This window comes from Vanessa cardui, chromosome 5 (genome assembly GCF_905220365.1).
Source record: "Vanessa cardui chromosome 5, ilVanCard2.1, whole genome shotgun sequence".
NCBI classification, from domain to species: domain Eukaryota; kingdom Metazoa; phylum Arthropoda; class Insecta; order Lepidoptera; family Nymphalidae; genus Vanessa; species Vanessa cardui.
This window is the reverse complement of record NC_061127.1, coordinates 8,291,194-8,316,943: the sequence shown is the minus strand read 5'-3', so window position 1 is coordinate 8,316,943 and position 25,750 is coordinate 8,291,194. Positions and strand designations below refer to the sequence as shown.

At 33.6% G+C, this 25,750-nt stretch overlaps 1 protein-coding gene across 1 annotated transcript; it reads right to left on the bottom strand.

The window, feature by feature from the left end:
• Positions 1 to 370: 370 nt before the first annotated feature.
• On the bottom strand, positions 371 to 24,547 carry LOC124529623 (kinesin-like protein KIF19). The gene is made up of 15 exons (XM_047103435.1): positions 24,074 to 24,547; positions 23,073 to 23,141; positions 22,085 to 22,195; positions 21,377 to 21,562; positions 8,793 to 8,918; positions 7,546 to 7,661; positions 7,111 to 7,284; positions 6,416 to 6,581; positions 5,088 to 5,203; positions 4,723 to 5,004; positions 4,214 to 4,406; positions 3,533 to 3,746; positions 2,806 to 2,935; positions 1,590 to 1,712; positions 371 to 748 (listed from the first exon to the last, which is right to left on the bottom strand). Exons 1-15 carry the CDS (start codon positions 24,143 to 24,145, stop codon positions 658 to 660), a joined length of 2,169 nt encoding a protein of 722 aa, XP_046959391.1. The 5' UTR covers positions 24,146 to 24,547; the 3' UTR covers positions 371 to 657.
• Between the last annotated feature and the right edge of the window lie 1,203 nt (positions 24,548 to 25,750).

Sequence of the window (25,750 nt, the reverse complement as noted above, 5' to 3'; positions counted from 1 at the left end):
AAATATAATTTAACATTTGTTTTATGTTAGATTAGATGTTAAATATGTATATTGAAAGATTAGTTAGATTTGAAAGAGATTATTTGAAATTAAGTTACCAGTTTAGTGGTTAATAAATAATATTTATACCTAAACAATGTTACAATTACAGTAAAATAAAAGTGATCTAAATCTCAGTTTTTATTTTCCTTTTTATTTAAATATAAAATAAAACAAATACTTTTCTCGCAGTATTTTTATTAACGTAACAGAAACAAGCTTTAACACCACAACACAATCATTTATTACAATAAACTATTATTCTTCTATATAACATTTGATTTAATTTATGTAAGTTAATTTAAAGTTTCTAAAGTTTGATCAAAAGTCGCCTTTCTGTACAGCAATATGCAAACTCAAGTAGGTGAAGACTCAAAACTCTACATGCATGGTCTCTAATTGTCACAAACAACACTTTCCTAAACTAGGAAAAATACGATGCAATTTAGGGCTAATTCGGTTATATCATTTACCGGTTTATAGAAAACAATGGATTTCATCGTTCATACACAAGGATGAGAAAATCCAGCTTCAAACCGTGGCCTATTTGAACATTACAAGTCTTAGTTGCCACACCAATGATACGAGAAGCCTTAGTTAGATTTACGTGCTTGCAGTTCAAGGCGCGGCGCGGTCGCTCGCGCGCGGGGCGGTGATCACCAAACTGTCGTCGCTCGAGTAACGCTTGAGGGTGGTTGCGCTTGCTTGACTACATGTAGAAGAGATACAAGCCAGTACATAAGTTGTATACAAACACAAGGACCACTTTCTATCCCAACAACAACAACAACACAACCCCTTTTTATTATTAACATACAACATACTCTTCGAAATCAAGCGCTGGATCAATTATTTTTAATAGTACGATTTGGGATTCACTGCACCCAGAATCTAGTCAACTTCTAGTGCAGTAGTTGACAAAATTCATAAGTATAAAACTTTAGAATTAGTAGTCTTTGCATCCTAATTTTCAGTTTAACAAGTAATTGCCGATTATGCTGCATTTATTCATTAATATCATTATAACATTAGTTCCTTCCGAATACATTTTCTGTTAAGAACATTTGGAAAATGACCTACACTTATAATTTATTATTATTATTATTGTCATCATGTATTCAGAAGTATCTATGTATAGTATACAGTAGGACACAAATTAGATGTAGCATCGGAAAATGCAATGGAATGAAATTAAAACCGATTACTGCCGATTTACACAACCAATAGAAATAGTTTCCTATCGCGCCATTCGACGCTATTCGTCGCTATAGATTCAAGCGTCAGAGAAAGCAAGTGCATTTAAATCGACGCGTCAAATTGACGAATATATCAGGTCATATGATATAACAAGTTATTACGTTTGTGCAAAGATCATATTCGCATGAGAAATAAATATTGATAATTTGGTACAGTGTACTCAATTCGGATGTAATCGGTTTTACGAATTTTGCCGATGCGACATCTAAGTTGTGTCGTACTATATATATTTATTATGTTCTCTTCTCAACTAGTGTTGGATTGTAAGAGGTTTGTTTGTTAAAATAACTGACCTATATCTCGTCCGCGGGCGCGGCGTGGGCGCGAGTTGGGGCAGCCGGCGGTCGCCCCCTGAGCCCGAGCTGGAGCCGCGGCCGGACCCGCTCGAGCTCTCCGACCACGCCAACTCGGACATGCTACACGATACAACAACAGCCTGTAAATTCCCACTGCTGGGCTAAAGGCCTCCTCTCCCTTTGAGGAGAAGGTATGGAACATATTCCACCACGCTGTTCCAATGCGGGTTAGTGAAATACACATGTGGCAGAATTTCTATGAAATTTGTCACATGCAGGTTTCCTCACGATGTTTTCCTTCACCGCTGAGCACGAGATGAATTATAAAGACAAATTAAGCACATGAATCAGCGGTGCTTGCCTGGGTTTGAACCCGCAATCATCGGTTAAGATGCTCGCGTTCTAACCACTGGCCCATCTCGACTCATGATACATGATAATGTACACAATTTCGTTATTAGAAATATGCACCATCCATTCCAATGTACGCTACAAGATAATGTATGCATGCAATTGTTATATCACTACTCCTGCCTGATGAAAAAGATCTTTCTGTTACTTTTCAGTTGTTTTGTAGCTTAGCCGGATTTCTGAATTAAACACTAATAAATAACACTTATTATATAGTATGTCACTGAGCTCGCTGAATGTTAAAAATAAATGATAATATACATAGAGCCCGAGACCTGTTTGAGGTCTTACTCCATCCAAATCACTGATGTAAATTCTTTTCAGTAATTAGTATTATGTTTAAGTTTTGAAATTCTTTCAAAACAATATAAGCGCTATAATCAACCTTAAAAAATAGATATAGTCTAGAATATATAGTATACAGGATATATAGTATGTACACAATAAATATAATACCATATTATAAAGTGAAAGCTAATTACATTTTTAAAGGGGAATTTAAGTTTCCGAGAAAGACCATTCCATAAATTTATGGCCCGTACAATAACTTTTTGCATAAGGTATCGGGAAAATCTTAATATTTCTATAACCTCTCCTAATAGGAAAGGTCCCCAAGAAAATCATTTTTTTCCTTAAAAGAACTATCCCATTCTCTTCGCATGTAATCTTGCTATTTCCTTAAAAACATATTGAATTTCTTGGAAACTCAGTTGATAAACTAACGTTAAATAGATCACAACATGTTATTTGTATTGTGTTTGCGTTAAAAATATACATATTTTTTTATTTTTCATAAATTTACCTCAATGAAATAGGTGGTAAACGATATGGAGTGTAATAATCATTACTGTCGGTGTAAGTAGACGCATGAATTTCTTGTTGATATAATTCGTAGAGTTGAGCTAAGTCTTGCTGGACACCGATGCCATATTCTGTAAATAATAATAACTATGTTAATCTAATTCCAATTAAAAATATAAAGTATTAAAATATAATCAGAACGTAACGGTATCATAAAACGCCAACAAAAAGACATGAACGAGAAAATGGATGGGGAGAAATAAATAAAATAATAATAATAATCTCGACCAATATAAATGCGAAAGTAACTGTGTTGTCGGTCGGTCAAGGCTTCACTACTGGATCGATTTTGATAAAATTTGTTACGTTAAGACTATGCTACGTATTTCATCCTATGAGGAGTAATTTTGAATCAAGGATTTAAAAAACGAAGCGTTTAAGCATTCCAAACGGGAGAAACCACGTATCCAGCTTGTTTATGCTATGCATGTAATAAATGCAGAATTTTAGTTACTTGAAGTTGTAATTTACTTTATATTATTTCCATGTCAAAGATAAAGTTTTAATCCTCTGGACGTAAATGTAAACTTATTTAGATGCTTTTGAAAAAAAAACAGTATACAAATATATTTGTATATGAGATTGTTATATATTTTTTTGATTTATTTGAAATCAGTTAGTGTCACGTATATCACATCCCGATGAAGTATTAAAGCGCGTTAATAGACCTTCGAGCGCGCGTCTCTGCCTCGTGATGATTTCGTCAGTGAGTCGCCGCTGCGCGTCCCGTCGCTGCAGCGCGAGGTCGCGCCTGCGCAGTTCGTGCGCCCGCGCCGCGCGCTCGCCCTGCAGCGCCAGCTTGTCCGCCTCCAGCTCGTGCACGCGACACACCAGCGACAGCACCTCCCGCTCTGGACCGCTCTCAATGTGCGCCGGCAGCTCCTGCACCAAGATTACTGACCATCGTTATGCACGGCAGAGCAGAGATGGCCCAGTGGTTAGAACGCGTGCATCTTAACCGATGATTGCGGGTTCAAACCCAGGCAAGCACCGCTGATTCATGTGCTTAATTTGTCTTTATAATTCATCTCGTGCTCAGCGGTGAAGGAAAACATCGTGAGGAAACCTGTATGTGACAAATTTCATAGAAATTCTGCCACATGTGTATTCCACCAACCCGCATTGGAACAGCGTGGTGGAATATGTTCCAAACCTTCTCCTCAAAGGGAGAGGAGGCCTTTAGCCCAGCAGTGGGAATTTACAGGCTGCTGTTGTTGTTGTTGTTGTTGTTGAAAAAATGGAGAATAATTACTTCTTATTGGTGGTATAACAGTGATCGTGTTTTATTGCAGTATTTAAAGTTTTTTTGTACCTCGAGTAGTGTGGGAATCATTCGTCGCTCGCCTCACCTGTTCGAGCTGTGCACCGCGCAGGCGCACCTGCTCCAGCTGCCGCTCGATGCGCAGCCGCTCTGAGCGTGCGGTCTCCTGCTCGCGCTCGACGGCCGCCAGCTCGGCCCACGCCTGCTCCACGGCCACCTCCGCCTCAGCGCGCTCAGAGCCGCTTCCGCCGCTAGCGGTGCTCGAAGCGCCTGTGCCTCCTCTGGGATATTGATAACGCAAAATTATAATCGGTTAACAGATCAAAACTTTATCTATTATAGGTTATTGTACAGCTAATATATAATTGTATTACTCGACTAGTCATAATAAGTTGTAAGTAAAAAGTTACCTATATTAAATTTCCAAGGTAACTAACGAATTTATTTAAATTAATAATGATTTTTTTTATAATAAATATTCTTATGTATATGTCAACAGATGCTCTTTCGAAACTAAAGATATTTTACCCAGACAGAGTTTTCTAAAATATTTTATTTTTTTATGGTTTGATACTATATAATACAACGCATAGATACCTATAACTTTGCTGCGTACTTAGTCTTGAGCCAGTGAAACTAATGGGCTTATAGAGTCTATTGAAACGAGCCTCCCAGTGTGAGATGGCTGCGTGCTGTCTCTCCGCGTCGAGCGCGAGTCCCAACAAGTGACTGTCCAGCTCCATTAACCGCCTCCTCAATCTCATCTGCTGCTTGAACGTAGACACGATCGATTCGCGAAGAGATTTTAAATGCGCTGATTTCTCTTCGGATTCTTCTTTAGATAAAACTTCGTTGATTTTCTGTTGTTCATCTCTACTTCTATCATCAAGGATTAATTTTAAATGAATAATTAAAAAAGTAATTATTTATGAAACAACTTTAATAATTGTACCAGAACCTACTTTGAACGATCATCTTTCATCTTGGTTTTAAGTCGTGCTATTTCATCCCTCAGCTCATGAATAACATTACGATATTGTGACAAATGCATCGGAGTTTCAATAAGTTCACGTTCAACCTGAAAATCATTTGTTTACAATTTATAAAATATAACATTTCTAAAGTGAATATAAGTATAGTGTTATGACTCAAATATTTACAAAAACAAAAGAAACTGCCATTCTTGTCTTAATAGCGGTATCTTGGGACAGGAGATATATGAGCAACCAAAAACCTTGCGTATTTTGAATTTCAAAGGAGGTTTTCATTACGCTACTTCATGGATACCACATTGGCAAAACTTTATTCGAATCATGCATTTTTCCGTACGACGTTTTATTTCATCGTCGAGCACGAGTATCAACTCTTAGTTATACATTGAAATTAGCACACTGAACCTACTAAAAACCACCGGACAGGACAGGACAGGAGGCAGGAGGGCTGGTTCGTTTTTTGCCCAGAGGATCGGAATTGCGATTCAACGGGGAAATGCTGCTAGCATTCTTGCCACCATTCCACGCGGTCAAGATTTATACAGTAACTAGTTTTCGTTCATATTTGTATATATGTATATTTAAGCATTTAATGTTGTTAATTCTTATGTTAATAAATTTATAAACCTAAAAAAAAACTAAAAACCATTATATACTTGTATTTTATAAAATAAAATTTTAACAAAAAGAAAAACCGACTTCAAACAAAACACTATTTTAAAACAAATAAAAATGCACTAAAAAGTAATAAAAATAATTGCATATTTAACATATTTTTGAGAGTCCTCCTAGGTAAAATGAAATGAAAAATATTAGACTACTTATAAGTCGATTTACGATTATATAATGTAGTTATAATTATTGCTATATTTGGAGCCGGTGTCAGCCACGAGCACACGCTTCAACAATCAAAAGAAAGAAGCGATACGAGCCTCTTGATTGACCCAGTAAAATATCGTATAAAAGGTAATTTGTAAGAAACATATTTCTTAAAGTATTCTCGTATTGTTTTTTGATAGATATAGTATAGGTTGGCTGATCCTATGCTCAGAACCTTACCAAACTTTCACCAAAGTACCCTTAAAGTATATCCTTTATAATAAAAAAAGAATCATCAAAATGGTGCCAACCAATTTTGAGGTATTCACCTATTTGTCGCGCACATACATAATGCAAATTATCAAAATCGGTCCACCCAGTAAAAAGTTATGAGGTAACAAACATAAAAAAAAAAAAAAAAAAATACAGACGAATTGATAACCTCTTCCTTTTTGAAGTCGGTTGAAAAGTTAATGAACCTTGTTGGTGATCGCAGAGGCGCGCTGTGCATAGTGCAGCGTGGAGCGCGTGGTGTCGCGGTGCGTTGCTGCGGGGGACACGTGCGCCACCATAGCCGTGCGACAGCGCCCGCCCAGCACTTCGCGGAGTAACCGCGTCAGCTTTGAGTCTCGGTAATTTACGTATCTAACAATGATATTAATATAACGTCACCTTGAGCTAAAGCTGAAGTTTTATTTTAAATTTAGGATTGCACGAAGCAAGATCATAAAATATATATTAATTAATGACAATGAAAAGCTTATATCTAGTTATACTCTCATCATATCTTAAAGCGCAATGAAACACAAATCCACTCCTAAGTTAATAAATATTTAGAACTAGTGTTCTACCGCGGCGTCGATCGCGTTTTAGAATGTTGCTTGTCATATGTTAGGCAAAAATGGTAGCGTATTATGTACTTTCTTAGAATTGAAGTTTGTTTCGTAACAAATTTCATCACATTCGGTTCAACGGTTTGGTCGTGAAATAGCGACAGATAGACGAGTTACTTTCACATTTATAACATTAATGTAGATTAATAAAATATGATCCAATCTCGACCTCGATGTTAACTTTATGAGAAATTAATTTCGCTTGCCTAAATCCTAAGGTGCTTAATCAAAAAACTTACAACTATACAAACCTAAAGAGTTTTCTATTTAAGTAATATTACCTGGCACCACCAGATAGCGCCATAATACAGTTGCCAAGTGCGAGCAGTGACCGATTGATGTGAGCGCCCTCAAGACGTCGCGCTCTTAAGCCAGCACGCTCGGATCCCGCTAGATCGATGAGGAACAACCGCCCACGTTGAATACCATTTGACACGGTTTTGCTCACCGATACGCTAATAAAACAAATGAATGAGAACAATTAGAGAGGCATTTATATTTTACATCATCATCTGGCTCCTATCAGGTAGAAAATATTTAAACAAAATACATAATAAGGTTGCAGACATTGAGATCTCCAACTACAACAAGATGATGCATAACAGCGATAAAGATCAACTAGTCACCTAAAGGAATAAGCCAGAATATACATAGGTACGTGCAATAGACATTAAACATTTTTATTTGAAAAGTTAGAGCTTTACTCCGATGCCTACCTAAGTAAAGCATGTCCTCTCGACGAATGCTGATTTGCGTAAGTTGGTTCCGCTGTTCTCGAACGATCACCTCTGGCCAGTAGTTCAGCAACGTGAGATGCATCAAGAGCCCGAACCTGGGTAATTCAAAGGAATTTTTTACTTTTAGATTGTTATGTATAATGTCCAAAACTGCCTTATTTCATTTTTTTAAAGTATTTAGGTATTTGTATTAGAGCACAATCAGAGTAATTGTTTTATTTTATTTTAACGTAACACATTCGAACGAACACAATTATAAACATAATATTTATCTTGGCCACAAATCCGACACAATCTACCTGTATTATAGGCAACTTGAATCTATGCTTAAATTGAGTGACTTTAGTACGCAATTTAAATTTTTTAATTTAAAGATATATTACCTACAAAATTGGATTTAAATCGTTAATATGTAATGGTGACCCCATTGATCACACATTTTAGATCTTAAATTTATCAAATTAATTTAAAACGAAAAACTGTTGACATACTTATAATACCATACTTCAATTTCTTATGGTATGAAAGAAATCCCATTTGACGCCTTATATATGAGTTTTCTTAGACTTAATGCACTTTAAAGATTGGTTATAGTTGAGGTAGCAAAAAATACTCTCTTGATACACAGAAGCCGATTCTAGGGCAGTCGGCTAAAAAGTTGTTTATCAACACACAGTAAAATTGTTTTAGAAAATAATCCAATCACTGTGTATGACGTGATCGTAATTTACACGATGCACAAATATTCTACAACACGCTATTACTCACATCACGCTATCTATCATTTATCCAATACCCAGAATCATTAGATAGCACATTTATCTATTTTTTAACATTAGTGCTTATATATCACTTTTATTTGAATGTACAAGTATTAGATTGCTTATGTCTAGACTCAAGATATGTATAAGTGTCACACTACAAAATAACTGAAACAAACAGGCCAAGTTTATTATCACTTTACTATTACTTAGTAGTCAACTCTTCTCACTACCTGGACATTTTTCTTATTGATTAGACAGTTTCTAAAAAAAACGGAAATAAATGAAAGTTTGGTAATTTGTATAAGTATTGATAAAGATAAGGCAATCAGCCTGGAATAATTTATTACTCGATTACATTGCCAGTAAAGCGTACCTTCGTGTGTATTTTAAAAAGAGGCCTATAGAGGCCCTATTACACTCACATATTAAATGAAATCTCTCATGAATTAATTCAGCTCTTACCTCGCTTAATCCTGCAACAACAGGCGGTCCGCTGCCACCTTCGTCTCGTAACTCAAGTGGTCCCGCGCTGGGATTTAATAAATCGCGAATATTTTCATTATAGATCTCGATGTAGGATAGTTTTACCTGAAAATATAATATTCGGTAACAATATTAGAATCGCAATTGCACATCTTTAAATAGCTTCACATGTATGTTTTATACGAGTGTATTTTTATTCGTAATAGATTTATATTGATTTCACATAAAGACCAAAAAATGTTCATGGCCTTGGTTCATTAAGTTATTGTTTATTATTTCACATTTATGATAAATTCGATTAAAATTAAATGCCACCGCCATTAATTATTACATCACCCGCTCTCCCTCACCCTTCTTTTCTGAAGACGGAGGTGTGCTTGCTGTTAATTTCCATACAAGAATTCATTATTTTATTGGAATGAGTACAAGGTCAAAGTGCGGTTTTTAAAAATTACTAATCAACTTGTTACGATGGTTGAACAAAGTTCATGAGGGTTATTATTGTACATTTTTAATGTTTTTGATGAAAAAAATAAAAATTGGTACTTAAAGCATCTATAAGAAAGCAGTTAAACTATCGTGCCTCAGTTTAATTAAAGTAATGTAAAATATTTAACGTATAAAATACAATATAAAAAACTAGAAGAGTAAATGTCATCAATAACTGTGTCCTGATAAACAAAGCCCTTTCAATATAAATTACATTAAAAAACTTTAACATTAAAAATATTCTATCTCGAATGAACTCATCATGTAAAAGTTCTTTGACAAAGGGATGTATAATTTGATATCCATAGAATATTTTTAATAAAAAAGATATATGTATATTGCATAGTATATGCACACACTTATAAACATACACTTTTTATATGACATGATTGTCTCTGTGTATAAAAAAATAAAAAATAAACAGAATACGTTCAAACATATTTCCTCGTAAACAAATGTGTGAATACACTTACGACAAATGTTTATAATTCAAGGAATCCCATTTTTTCTACCTTAAATTAATGTTTGCTTCAGCTACATTAAAAAAGGTAAATCAATATGTGAATGGCTTGTATGGTGGCTCGCAGGCATAAAAATGTTGACTAAAGACCGATGACTAATGATCGCACTAGCCTTGTCTTTGAAATATCAATGGAGCATGTCTGTATTGTCAGTTCAATTTTTAGCTAGAGGTCTTAAGGTCTAAGGTTTATAATAAATTTTTATTATTTTCTTTTGAAAAATATAAGTTGAGAAGAAAAGATTTTTAATTAGATTTTATATTTCAATTACTATTTAAAACATGCACATATTCATAAAAGAATTATTTATTTAATTCCAATAAACACTGAAGCATGTTATGGTTTAAATTTCTAATTATGAAATAACATTACAAAATTACTTAATACAGTTGAAGGAATCTGCAGTTGGTTATTTAATAATGCGGTGTAGTTTTGAACTGTGGCGTAAACCTGCAAAACCTTATCAGATAGAAATTATGCCGCCCACAACCACTATAAAGTAAAGTTAGCGAGTGGTATCAGAGCACGTTGACCATTTCTTTCACTCCATTATTTCTTATAAAGATAATAGCGTAATTTTTTTTGCATTGAACATTTATAAAAACTATAAATTTATATGATAAATAATACACATATTTTAGCTTCAAGATGAGATTAGAGTCGAGATGGCCCAGTGGTTAGAACGCGTGCATCTTAACCGATGATGGCGGGTTCAAACCCAGGCAAGCACCGCTGATTCATGTGCTTAATTTGTCTTTATAATTCATCTCGTGCTCAGCGGTGAAGGAAAACATCGTGAGGAAACCCGCATGTGACAAATTTCATAGAAATTCTGCCACATGTGTATTCCACCAACCCGCATTGGAACAGCGTGGTGGAATATGTTCCAAACCTTCTCCTCAAAGGGAGAGGAGACCTTTAGCCCAGCAGTGGGAATTTACAGGCTGTTGTTGTTATAGCTTAGACTATCCACACGTAAAAGTACAAAAAACTAATATCAAATAATCTAATCAAAAGCACTTCTAATATCAAGATAACATCACAACAATCAATTACTAATAGTGCTTTCAACGTCCATGTTCCATATCAAAAACTTTGTATGAATTTTTAAGCCAAAATAAAAAAGTCAGTTTAGATACCTTTTTTCAATAATTTACAAATCATTAAAATAAAAATGTACTACGAATTTTCATTTTCTCAAAATTGGAAATAAAGATACCAAATGTTGATTTCCTGCAAGAATATCCACATACATAGTATAAATAGAGTCGCTTTCTGCCGTCTCTCTCATCAAATCTTTTTAGCTACTTAATGGATTTTAATGCAAATTTCATCAAAGAACAATGTCACACAAGAGACAAAGTTATAAGTGTAGTACGTATGTATAATAAGAAAGTAATTTCAATTTTCTTAGCCGGAAGTAGACAACAAAACCTTTTAAGTTTGTTCTACAATATTTATTTGCATGGGTCTATAATTTGTTTATAGACATATGCTGTTCGTGAAAATGGGACGGATATATATCATGAAAAACTATAAATGAATAAATTTAATGAAAAATGATAGTTATCGTATAAATTCTGCCACCTTTACTTTTTTCAAAATTATGATCCTGGTAAGTAAGTAACTGTATATCACTATATTTTAAATCATAAGGAACTGTTAATTTTATTTATTTATTTTCTTTTCCTACATTACCTACATATTTCCTTTTTTACTATGTTTCCTTTTCCCAAATGTTGTCTGGAAGAGATCGATATTTTAGCCGTCGCAAGGCTGTCGGAATGTGCATAGTTGCATTAGGTGTGTTACACCTAATGCAACTATGCACTATGCAATTATGGTGTACCTCTGTAAATATTTTATTATTTCGAGTGCAATAAAGTACATTGCTATCAAACCTATACCATAAAGAGCAATCATTAATTGATTGCCATTGCGTGCAAACCCTACGACTAATTACACTTAGGGTCAACTGAAAAGAGATGACCACAAATTCGATTACTAGACGAGGGACACTGATGATCAATCGTTAAAACTAAAGTGTGAAAAAGTATTAAGGATGAAATGATATTCGTTAACAGCGTGTAAGTAATAAGATATTAACTGTACAACATGCATTAGCATTTTTATTTCTATGAGAAATAAAATTATGCTTGAAAAAATACACCATTTTTATACAGTCAACTCTATGGGAAATGATTTTATATTCATTGACCCTGTAATAACACCAGCTCACCTTTTAAACCGCAATATATTATTACAAACTATTGACATTTGTCACTAGAATAACTGATAAGTAGGTGGTTCCAACCCATGAGGGCTTGTACAATACCAACCCTTCGTGTAAAATTTAAATAAGCGTTCTGTGTTTAGAATCTATAGCCTTTATGGCTATAGAATTTGAATTATTCTCTCAATCATGTGTGACAGGTATACCTCAAATGAATGATTACTCTACTATTATATTCTTAGCCGTTGAAATATTGAAAAGCTTATATAGCCATTAGACCTGCCAAACATGTTAGATTAAATATTAACGACTTCTAACTTATAAACTACACACAATTATCGTAAAACTATAACCTTGAAAGTAAAGTAATGGGCGGTAAATGTCCTACAGCTCGTCTCTACTCTCTTAAGGCGTGGAAAAACGTGAAATGGCTTCATTACTTTGATTTCGTTTTACAAAATAAAAAAATAAAAATGCGTCACAGAATGTCTGTATAAAAATAGAAGTAATAGAAATAAATATGTAAAATATTCTTTTTTCCATTGGAATATTAAGTGAAACAATAGCAAAGAAATCGTCGGTTTATTTATGCCAAATATATTGTTAAACATATTTATACTGTTAGAGTTATTTTTGTTATAAATTGTATAATTATAATTTATTAGAATAATTTAGTTAATAATATGTCGATTGACTATTTTTAGAATATGTTGTAATGTAATATTTTAATTGTTCACGATGAATACTGGCCGATTGTCTGATACTGGCTGGTAAGAAAGAGAATTTCAAGAAATCGAATGCGACGGCAATGTTTGGTGATATTTATATTATTGATTTGGAAATAATGAGAATGAGAAGCTAAATTTAGATATAAAATACGGGATGTATTGTAAAACATGAAATAGTGGAAAAAATGAATGTGAAAATAGTGCTAATAAATGAATCTGGAAGAATATCGTTGTTCAAACTCGTGACCATCCTAAAAATACGTTCTGAATACGCGCTATTTGGTGTGCTTATTCGAGAAAAAATGCATTTACACCATCTCCATGATGTCGCTGGGGCCAGGGGATGTTTATGTGGGACTCCCCAGCAAACGAGTTCCAGAATATCCACTAAAAATAATGGTACCGTCTCTAACCCTTCAAAAGGTGAAGGATGAGATCTGCTGGATGGATGTGATTCACTTCTCCATAAATACAGGACGAACGCAGGGCCGTAGCCAGGAATTCATTTCGGGGGGGGTTTGTGCTCCAGGAAAAAAAAACAGTTTTATTCTATAATAAGCATAAATATATTAAAATTATACCTAATTTATACACATTTATTTAAAATACAACCGACGACTTATTTTAGGTTATAGGGGGCAAACGAGCATGAGGCTCACCTGATGGAAAGTGATTACCATCGCCCATGGACATCTGTGGGGCAGGTGCTGCAGGTGCGTTACCGGCCTTTAAGGAAGGAGTACGCTCTTTTTTTTAAGGTTCCGTAGTCGTATCAGTTCGGAATAAGTTTCGACGAAAGCTGGTTCAACAGAGTGGTTGTGCAAATGTCTTAAAAATCGTGTTGCTGTGGGTTTTTGAACATTAAGGTGGTACGGGTGAAACTTTGAATTTTGACAAGATGTCCGAAGGTGAAATTCAGCAGCCGGAATTATTCCGAACAATGCGTACGAACATTTTCCGTGAAATATTCGGTATAAGATGCAGAGCGTTCTAACATCTCTACGCAAAGCAGATCAAGCAGGTCGAAAAGGGCTTGATCGTCGATAATTCGAGTCGCTCTGCGTTGGGTTCGGTCAAATGGAAGGAGCTGGTACTGGGGTGCACCCGCCAAGAGGTGAGAGCAGTACTCCATGTGTGGCCGAATTTGCACCTCGTAAAGTTTTAGGCGATGTGCCGACGTGAAATACTGTCTCGCCTTGCTGAGCACGTCGAGCTTTTTGGAAGCCAATTTGGCTTTGCCTTCCTTTGACCGCGGAACTGAACGATGTTCGAAATATCAACGCCCAGTATTCCGATACTACCTGTGGCGGCTATCGAAATTTTCTCAAATCGCGGAGATACGATAAATGGTGTTTTTTTTAGCGGCTAACGAGCAAACTTGCCTCTTTTTGGGGTTGAAGTGGACTAATTTTAGCCGGGGGATCCGAAACTACTAAGTGAGCCTAAGGGACTGCTAAGGGAGAGTACTTCCCCGCCAGCAGATATTTTAAAAGCAAAATAGCAATCATATATGAACTATGTTTCGTCGGCCCCAGTTCGAGACTTTTTTTAATGAAGACTCGATTTCAGACACAGGTTTGTTCCGCTTTTCTCCGACGTTTTCCCGAGAAATATTAGCCCGGCCGGTGTATGAGTTGTCTACAGTACTGTCGTCTGTCAGCAGTGAATGTTACAGATTTGCAAAAAGTCACCGATATGCAGAAGAAACAGAGTGGGTAATAGAACGCAGCTTTATGCAACATAGGCATTAACGAATTTTAAATCAGAGCATGCACCATATAACGACTTTAATGTTCCGATCTGCCAAAAAGCTGGTGATCCAATTGCATAATTTCCAGGGAAGCCCTTAGGAAGGAAGCTTCGAAAGAAGTGCTTTGTGCCATACGCTATCGAATGCCTTCGCTATGTCCAGAATATCCGCCAATGCTTTCCGTTTGCTCTCAACTGCTTCCGCCCATCTATAACTAAGGTACTCCAGAAGACCACTGGCTGAACGATCCCAACGGAAACAAAACAAAGAGGTGATGGCTATTGGCCTATAATTTGACGGGTCTGGGCGGTTGCTCTTTTTAGGGACAGGATGCACCAAAGTAGACTTCCAGGAGTTCGGCTGCTTCCGTAGTCAGCGAGTATTCGGTAAAGAGCGCTGACTATCCGTTTTTTAATAATATAGTATGAATATTCTCAATAAAATATTCAGGGTTATTGGTAATTCGACGTATATCCGTTACGAGGTGATAGGGGTGACTATTTGCAATAATTTTAACCCCCATATGCATGGTACAAAAATTTACCATTTTTGAGTTATCACGTTTTTTTAGCTTTTTTCAAAATTTGTCAAAAATGCAACTTCAAAAATTTATTCAATAAAAAGGTATCAATTAAAATCAATTTTTTTCTTTTTTTTAAGAAAAACGATTAAACACTGGATATTTGTCAATATTTAAACAATCATTATCGGTCCAAATTAAAAATGCGAGACGAAAAACGAAATTACTTCAATATTTTTTTGATTTTTTCAAAATTTGGCTTACAGATTATTTTTAAAACATAACCGTTTTCTTAGCTTTAAAAATATGTATAAAAAGAAGGAAATGAAATAAAATGATCAGAAAGAACGCTGGTTGAAACTCGTAGTCGAACATGAACGAATTCGTATTAAAGTAGGTAGGTAGACACGAAGAAGTCCCTGTCCAAGTCAACTTTACTTAAGTTAACTTTCCTTTCAGGGTCTTCTTAGTGGGTAAAATGATTCATTTTTTTTAGATTTATTGTCGTATCTAGACCAAACGGCTTAATTTTCTGAAGAAACCGAAAAATACTTACGTTTTGTTTATTTAATTAGCGCAAAATATTTTTTGGATTATACGATAGCGGTTATCGAAAAAATTTCGGGGGGGGGTTTGAACCCCCAAAACCCCCGCCTGCCTACGGCCATGGGACGAAGAATACAACAACAACAACAGCCTGTAAATTCCCATTCCTCTCCCTTTAAGGAGAAGGTTTAGAACATATTCCACCACGCTGTTCCAATGCGGGTTGGTGGAATACATATGTGGCAGAATTTCTATGAAATTTGACACATGCAGGTTTCCTTACGATGTTTTCCTTCACCGCACGATATGAATTATAAAGACAAATTAAACACATGAATCAGCGGTGCTTGCCCGGGTTTGAACCCGCAATCATCGGTTAAGATGCACGCTTTCTAAATACTGGGCCATCTCTGCTCACTACAGGACGAAGAATATGAGTGAGTTTTCTGCGCAGTATATTTATCGGCTACAGCCAATCGAGCAAGGTCAAGGATAATTATACCCACCACTTAAGGATAAAGTTTGATTCTTTTTTTCATTGGTCGATATGGACACATTTAATCCAACACGTGCATGTTTACCTCTCGTTGTTTTCCTTCGTCAAGGAGCACGAGATGAATTATAAACACGAATTAAGCACGTAAGACTACCGTGCTTTGTTTGCCCAAATTTACAGCCGAAATAGTTTTATGTCTTATTCGGGACAATATTGGATAAAAATGTGACTTTCTTTTTTAAATTAGACACTTATTATTTAAATTATATCTAATTTTATAGGTAATCATTGACCTTGACTTTCTATGAAACAAAATCAGAGTATAAAAACGTAAGAGAAAAACGTCTATTATTAAAAGTTTGGAACATGGTATTTTAAGTAATTAACAAACGCAACAATGAATTATGAATTAAAAGAAATGCTTAAATTAAATCACAATGAATTATCAAGTTTATAAAAGCTTTTTAAAACAAGCCTTTATTAAATTAATGTTTTAAAACGATAAAAATTTAAAAATATTGTATTTTTCCAACCCTTTGGAATTTTCGAGGAACTGGTTGAAAATATTGCGCTTAATCACACTATATACTAGACAAAGTTAAAAAAAGCTAAAGTAACATAGTCAACTAAGGGCTGGAGGGTATTATCAATAAAAAATTGTACATTTAAATAAAACTAATTATAACGGATGAATCGCGTATATTAATTATTTTTAAAAATAAAAAATTGTAATTTGAAACAAATCTAAAATCAACCTTTTTGTTATTTAATCTCAAAGAAAATGTTATTCATAGTACCTACCTACTTCATCGTTCGTGTTAAACATAAATGGACTAGCTCGTGTGAAGAAAATGGCCCTGAATATTTAACGTAGCCTCCTGACTCTGTTTAGCCTTTATGACGTCAAAAATAAATAGGTAAAAATTATAAAATAATGTTTCATAAAATAAATATAATAAGAAGCATATTGTTGTTATACAAAAATAATATATTTTGCGGGCATTACAATTACATAAGTGTTAATAGTTATTATTATAGAATTAACTATAAGCGAACCGTTTAAAAGCAATGACGTATAATTTCATGAAACAGCTTATCAAATTATTACTGGAAATAACAACTCATTACTTTCTAAATTGTGACTCTGACAAAATATGGCAACTCTAGTTTTATCAACATGATTTAGTGACTAATGCTTTTATACTAATACTAGCCGTGCCCGCGACTACGTCGTACTCCTTTGTATTTATTTAATTAAACAAAAAAGTTATTGTAGTAGTCTAAGTTACGTAAATTAAATCAGCTTTCTGTCAGTGAAAGTCCCGTCATAAACGGTCCAGCCGTTCCAGACATTAACCGTAACAGACAGGCAAACAGACAGACACCGTGTATGCATACATTGGCTTTTATAAAAAGCGGTTATTTAAATGTAATAAAATAAAAACAAACACTCCAATTTTACTATATTAATAGATTTATTTTTAAACACAACAATTTATTTTTCTGTAATTGTATGGAGGTTTATGAAGAAAACAACTAAAAGTCGCTAATTCCATTGAAGTTGCTTTATAAAATACTCAATTAAAATTAAAAACTAAATGTATCCTAAAAATGGCGATGGTGGACATGGCAATGGTTAGTAGAATAGCTAAATATAGACCACGTATCAAAATTCATTATACGAATGAGCAACTAATAAAATGATTTACCATAAATATTGCTTGCCCTTATTACTATTATTAATTTTATTCTGTTTCGAAATATCGTGATTATTGGCTGGTTCTATTCATATCTGCCAGATAGAGATTTAACACAAAAACTTATTTATCCATCATTTTTAATTTCAAATCAAATCAATGATATTCTAATAAACAGATATGTTATACCCATACTAAACAACAGAAAAGCGTGTGCCACGCCGGGGACCGTTTATTTTACATTTCGTTACAAGTAAAAAGGATAGCTTGATAAAAACAATAAGTAAAAGGGATAACTAGATGTTTACTACGTAATTATGATGTATTATAACGTATTATTGGCATAATTATGATGAAAACGACTAAAGGCAAACACCCCAATTAGGACGTTTTCTAGACTTCACTTTTTGCGCATTAATGACATATCTGTTAACTAGAACATAATTGAATCAAATACTAAATTTTAATATTAATATGCTTACGGTCGTATTAGCTTTTCAACGATATACTTATGTACTGATATATATTAATTATTTGTATCTTTAAGGTTTTAATGAATATCAGTATAAGGCGTACAAGTCACGTAACGTCACGGTGTCACGCTTTAACTTATTTATGTACTTTCATGTGTCAATCACAAGGGTAACCTGTGGCAATGACCTTGAACCTGTGGATGGAACGGCTGTTAAGAGGGTTGTTACCCGAACATAGCTAACAAAACACACTAAGCGATATGAATCAGTACATCGAAGCTTATAGTTTGTATTACATGTATCGATTAACACTTTAGATGGGTTATGGAATATATATAAAATTATAATTTTATTACATTGTTTTTTTTAACAACTGTTTAAAATTATAGAATATCGAAATTAGAAAAGAGCTTAACTAACTCAATAGTAGCATTTTCATTTGAATTTCAATCAGGAATAATGTAGCTTTGTAAATTGTTCCAGTGTAAAACAAAGTAGAATTAGGAGAATTGTTCTTGAGAATTCCCACAACATACATTCATACAATACTCGTAAAGAGAAACAAGGCAGTGTTAATTTTTTTTTAAATAAACATATTTCATGAAAGAACAACCCCAGTATTAAAAATGAGGTAATATAGGGTAATATTATATCGTAAACACTTATGAAGTAGCGATGTTAGTATTTCCGGGCGTTCAAGGCTCGGCATTTTATGATTTACATAAAACGACATTAATATTGTGTAACAGACGCTTTTACAATTGATGCTATATAAGTGGTAATAATGTATCTAATCCAATCAGAAACAATAACTGCATTTTCAATGTAATTTCTTAAGTACCTATTAGATGACCTGCAATAACTATACCCTATTTTTACCTCGGTTTCTTAAAGAGAATATTTCTAATGGAAATGAACTTGCATCCTTAATTTCTGAAAATGAGTTTTAGAATTTTGTAAGAATATTTGTATGGGTTTTCAAAAGCGCATTAAGGACCTTTTGCGACCTTCTTTATTAAAAACAACTGCCTAAACACTGATTTACAAATGTCTAAAATTTTTGTCCTCAAAACTACTATTTTTACTCATTAACGTTAAGCTAATAACCGACTTCCATATTTGTATAATTAGAAATGAATTTCCATCATGAATTTGAAAATCCGTTTCTAGTTACTTATAGTATATATATATAGTATATATATACACAACTTAGATGTCGCATCGGCAAAATTCGTAAAACCGATCAAATCCGAATTAAGTACGCTATCCCAAATTATCAATATTTATTTCTCACGCGAATATGATCTTTGCACAAACGTAATAACTTGTAATATCCCATGACCTAATATATTTGTCAATTTGACGCGTCGATTTACATGCACTTGCTTTCTCTGACGCGTGAATCTATAGCGACGAATAGCGTCGAATGGCGCGATAGGGAGCTATTTCTATTTGTTGTGTAAATCGGCAGTAATCGGCAAAAATTTAAACTATAAATAATAAAATTATGTAGGTACTGTAGCTTCACTAAACATCAAAAAACTAATGAAATTCATCAAAATTTACTTTTAATATTGCATATTTGTCCGCTCTCTACAAGGACTAGGTTATATATATTTTTTTATTTATATAATTATGCAATATTTATAAAATAGATAACAAAGAAATAATTAAAAAGAAAAATCATATGTGTAGAGTTAAAAGGCCGACTCGAGGCTACCGTAGTATTAATAACAGTGGCACGGAGTAGAACGACCTCGCTTTGCAAATAATGACAACGTGCGAAAATTACGTATATTAAAAAGTGTCTCTTATGAGTTATATATTAATCGTAAGATGTGTAACTGTAAAATGTAACACAGTTGATATTTTTCGTATAGTTTTAAACTATTGGAAATCTAGAGCCTATGAAATGTTTGAAATGAGGTAGTAAACGAAATGCCTATGTAATTATAAATATGTAAAAATAATAATAAACAAAAAAAATTGTGTTTATAAGTATGTTATGTTTGTTTTGACTACATATTATAAAACAAAGTCCCCCTCGGCAGCATCTGTCTGTATGTATGTTTGCAATAAACCCCAAACTGCTACACGGATTTTCATGCGGTTTTCAATAATGGCTGGAGGGTTTTATAAGGAAGGGTTAGGTTAGGTAAGTAGGAACATTTTAACTATTTACTACTACTATTTTTAATACAATTGGGTACAACTTTATACACAAAATAGTTAGGGATATACTTTATATTTTAAAACTAGCTAAGCCCGCGACCTTGTGCACGTTTGAATTTAACAAAAAAAAATATTATTGTAGCCTAAGTTACTCCTCATAATATCAGTTATCTGCCAGTGAAAGTCCCGTCAAAATCGGTCCAACCGTTCCAAAGATTAGCCGGAACAAACAGACAGACAGACATACGGACAATAATTGTAAAAAATGTTATTTTGGTGTGTGTACCGTGTAGACATACATATGCACTACAAACAGACACTTTTTTTATTATATGTATAGATAAGCAGTAGGTATAACCGAATGTTGTAACGGAATCAATATCCAGTCAATTAATAAACTAAATATAGCTTTAGGTTATAAATGCTAAGGTACTAAATTCCCTACTACTGTAGTCCACCCTTAAATTAATTTATAAACATAATATAAAAAATTGTCATGAATCGAATTTATAAGACTATTGGTAACAATCAGGGCCGTCTTAGGAGTTCAAACAATTTGGTCGCCACGTGTAAGGGGTACCTCACCGATGATCAACCCTTGGACCATAGATGTGGTGTCCTAGAATCTTTTTGTTATGGGAGGAGGGATCGCTAAAAATTGCTTGAACTCGGTGTTGTTGTTGCTAACGATATAGCTGGAAACTATTAAACGAACGAAACAATGGGACTTCATTCATTCGATGTTAATGAATCAAATCTTTTTCCTAATATCATTTATTAATATAAAAACTGTTTGTTCTTTAGAAAAACTTTTAAATTGCATATTTCGGTAACGATATCATGAAAAGTCGCTGTTAAAACCTGTATATCTAATCTATAACAAACAAAATTGCTATTGAAAACAATCTATGTCAAAATTAAATAATAATAAAACTCACATCGTAAGAATCGGGGTCATCGCTTTCCGAAATGGACGTAAAGAGATGATTAAGGGCTCTGGACATGAGACCGCTCATCGTGTGTGTTTTCCCAGCTCCTGTTGCTCCATAGGCAAAAATTGCTCCTGCTATGCCTTTAAGGGTATCACCAACCAGAGGTGCACATATGACTTCGTAAACATCCTCCTTTTAAAAGATAGATTTAATATTAAAACACTGTTTACATAAAATAAGATTAATATACGCTTAGTGATAGTATTATAAGCGCTTTGTGTAAGCCTGTCGGGTTAGGTCCATCATCATACATTCTACCGCTAGTCCTTAGGATTGCTTTATTCCAGTTTGAAAAGTGAATCAGTCAGTGTAACAACTTTGGCACAAGAAACATTACAACATGTATTCCAATATCGGTGGCATAGTATGGATGTAAAGAATAGATACAATTTAATTCTTAAAGTGACCATGATTTTGGGCGTTGTTACCACTTACTATCAGACGGCCTAATTGACTGTCCGCTTAAATGCCACATTAAAAAATATACAAATTTAAATATTAGCATTCAGTTTCAGCGAAAGTGTTCATACAATTTCTGCGTTTGGCTATTTTTTATTTCATACTCTAATTCAGTTATTGTGCCAATTAACTGCGCGATGGGTTTTATAAAATACTAAATATATGTATATAGTAACAAATATGATATAAACATACTTGTGTACTATCCTCTCCAAAGACTCGGTCGTAAACGTAATGTTTGTCGTTGACGCGACGCTGTCGTAGCACATCACGGCGCACATCAGCCTCTTCTTCTAGTACTAGCATCTGTGTTTATCGACGAATTAAGTAAGTGAATGGCATTGTTTAGAAGGATTTCTTTACATATTTTATTAAATGAGAAAAATAAAATGAATTTCGTGTATATATAATCCCACCAAAATATTTTCATGTATAATGTTTCCAAAATGAATCAATGCCACCTGGCTCGCATTGTCAAAAAGTTATCAGTCTCGTGTAGAATCAAATTTCTAATTCTACAGGGTCTAACTTCTCAGACTCTACAATTTAATTAAAATATGTAGCTTGGTTTATTCACTACATTCACTGCGTTAGGTGAAAAATGTATCCACTTTATTATTACTTTATTGTTATTTGTTATAGAACAGTTTTGTAAAAAATGAACGGTCATGCCCCATGTTTTGACTTTGTTGAGTTTGAGATAGGCCTTGTAGAGTAATCGCGTACGTACCACATAGCATTTTTCTAGATCATTAAAAATAGCCTAAGAATTTTGGTGCTCATCAGTGAGTCAGTGACCAAATCAGGATTTTTATTTTAATAAAATCAAAATACTTATAAGGACTATGCAACTATGGTTCGAAACCCAAGTTATAAGGGTTCAAAAAACGACAAAGTGGTTCGGGACAATATTTCCTTGGCTGGATCACTACCGTGGCCCCATTTAGATAACTTCTCCTCATAAAGATAATATTTAGAGCTTATTTCACCACGCTGCTCTACTTTGGTTAAATTGACACGCATGCATTTCACCCTACATATGCATATTTCACGATGTTTTCATCTCAACGCCGACCACAAATTAAACACGTGAAAAGTTAATGTTAAATCATGTTTTACTATAAAATAATTACTAATTGCATATTATATAAATTATAAATGTTAGTATAAATAAGACGGTCACCTTATCGCTGACCACGTGGACGATACGGGGACCTTCATCACCGCGTAGCGGTCGTACTCGCACCGCCACCTAGGCATATGAGATTACTTATTAATAAATAATACTTTAATTAAAGTGCGGAAGGAAATAATATTCATTATTTAATATCTTAGCCGTGACACTACTGTAGCTAGTGATATAAAATAATTCAAAAACACAGTCAACTTCAAATTGAAAACAAACATTATTTCTTAACCAACTCTAAAAAGTTCCTCCATTTTAGAAATTATTTTTAAACTTTTTTATGTATTTTTTACAGTTTAGTATTTGTGTTTGTATTGATTTCCTAAAATATTTGGATTTGGTGTATCTACAATAACTGAACAAGTTTGATATAAATTACATTTAAATTTTAGATGAGTATTCATAATTTAAAAATTTCAGCAATATCATGTTGTTAGCTATAGCTGGATTTATATATACCTAAACCTTACATTTAAATCGAAACCAATTAAAATTTTCAACGAAAATAAATTCTTAATACGCAAAGATAATTGAACAAAGTTTTTTTAAACAAATAATTGTAATGTCAGTTCAAAATAAGAAACGCAAGCAATTACCCTTCAAATTTTATGACTTTACTGCATTTCATAAACGTTGACTGAATGCAACAAACAATGCACCGTGCATTTAAATGTCATGAATCAAGTTGAAAAAAGGTACATAAGATTAATATCCATAATGGTCACACCGCACATATGGTCATTGCTTAGGTTTGTGGCCTCTTTTGACCGACTTCAGCCACTGACCATTCTCTATGCAGATACGTACCGTCCCGACTAGGTACTTATCCAGTATTATTTATTATATAGTAATTCAATACAAAATATTAAAGCTCAAACAATCAAATTTATTTCAAGGTAATTATTTCATAGAATTATACGTGATAGTGTAAAGTACTGGCTTAAGATACATATTGTAAATTGGTACATATCCGAAAACTATTCGAAAAAAAAAATTACCATTAGTTTCTCTTCACTAACAGATCGACCACTGCTGTGAAATTTGTCCGAGTTCAAGATGCTCTGAGTCATGATCTTTAAGTTCTATTACCTCCGCACCCCTATTTTTTACACTTTTTTAGTAATATAATTGCAATACACAACACTAACCGTTATCAGATTAATATATCAGATATCAAAATACATAAGTTATAATCACAATTAGAAAGCACCGTAATTTCCAACTTATAATCATAAATTGTGACATTACATTTACAATAAAATTCAAACGCAGTATTTACTCCAGCATGCCTCCACATGGACTGAAAGCTGGTCAAAATATAGCCTTCGCTTTGAACGGTCGCTGGGGTAACAGCTAATAACCACAAATGAAATTTTTATGCGCCATTACCCCTCGTGGATTTTGAATATGGATTCAGAAGTAGTATCCAATTCATCCAATAACTTGACATAATAATTTTAACATATTTAGTAGCTTAATTAACATTACACTAGATCAGTTTCCCTATATTTTTTTTTTATTATTTCTCAATAAATTCCGATGGTGACAAAATATGTAACTAATATACGTATCAAGTAATACCTAAAACAATATTACTGCCTAATGAAAATTTTGAAGACTTTAGTTGTAATTATGCCAAAGGCAAGAAATAATTACAATAATAAAACTTACCAAAGTAGACACACTTTTTACAAACTCTACATTACGTAGAGTCATTAAAGTTATCATAAAAGTTTCTTTTTACCTAATATTTATAGTTTGAGTTGAAGTTGAAGACATTATACTTACTTATAATTTACATAATAGCAAATTTATAATAAGGGAACAAAAAAAAATACTGAGCTGAACTAGTTCATATATATAGTATACATCGAATATCAAAGTTTTGTACTCAAATAAAAGCAAGAATTAACTGTCTTTGTGACGTCACAAAATTCAATTAAAATTAAAACTACCATGATGAAATGGTAAAAAACTTAAAAATTCGTCTTTGCGATCTACGAGAAGAGGAAGTAGTGATTCTCGAAATGGGCTAATTGTTGCTTTGTCGTCATAGGTTTACGGAGATATTTAGCCACGAGTTATACTTTATTTCATTATTTAATTGATATATTACAAGAATATTTTGTAAGATTTTAATATGGATATGTTTCTTTTGTAAAAATATTATTGTAATTTTAGTTTATTTGGAATTGGCAGTGTCGTCTACTATAACTTATCATCGCCACGGTAATGAGTCGTAGGAGGCTTTGATTTCAATACATTTTGGGCTTATCCTATAGAAGTCAGGCCCCGCTTCGACAAGGATCCCACAAATATACCTCTTTATTAATAAAATTGCTGAAGGTATATTTATACCGAAATATATTTTATATTTATATTACATAGTTATGGCACGATTTCTTAACTTATTAAAAACATCGTATATGTTTTGATTAGTTCTGTAGTACCTATTATATTTAATAATAAACCAGGATATGTGTGAGTAAGGTTTTTGCCGTTTTTATTAAATTACTAGTTTAACAGTCTTATTTGTCAATAGTGACGTATTCTATTACTATATAACAATAATAATTTGTCCCGTGGCCTAAAGCATTTCAATTTATTGATTTTTAAGGTAAGAAAATTATACGATCACTCTAAGAAACAAACGTTTAGATTCACTAAAAATTCTT

Bases quoted from the DNA above. Each gene is read 5' to 3' on its own strand.
- LOC124529623 (XM_047103435.1), bottom strand. From the start codon at position 24,145: ATGACTCAGAGCATCTTGAACTCGGACAAATTTCACAGCAGTGGTCGA. The intron at 8,919-21,376 runs GTGAGTTTTATT...TTATATTTTCAG, and splicing joins ATGACCCCGATTCTTACGAT to GTAAAACTATCCTACATCGA. The intron at 1,713-2,805 runs GTAAATTTATGA...TGTATCGTGTAG, and splicing joins TTACCACCTATTTCATTGAG to CATGTCCGAGTTGGCGTGGT.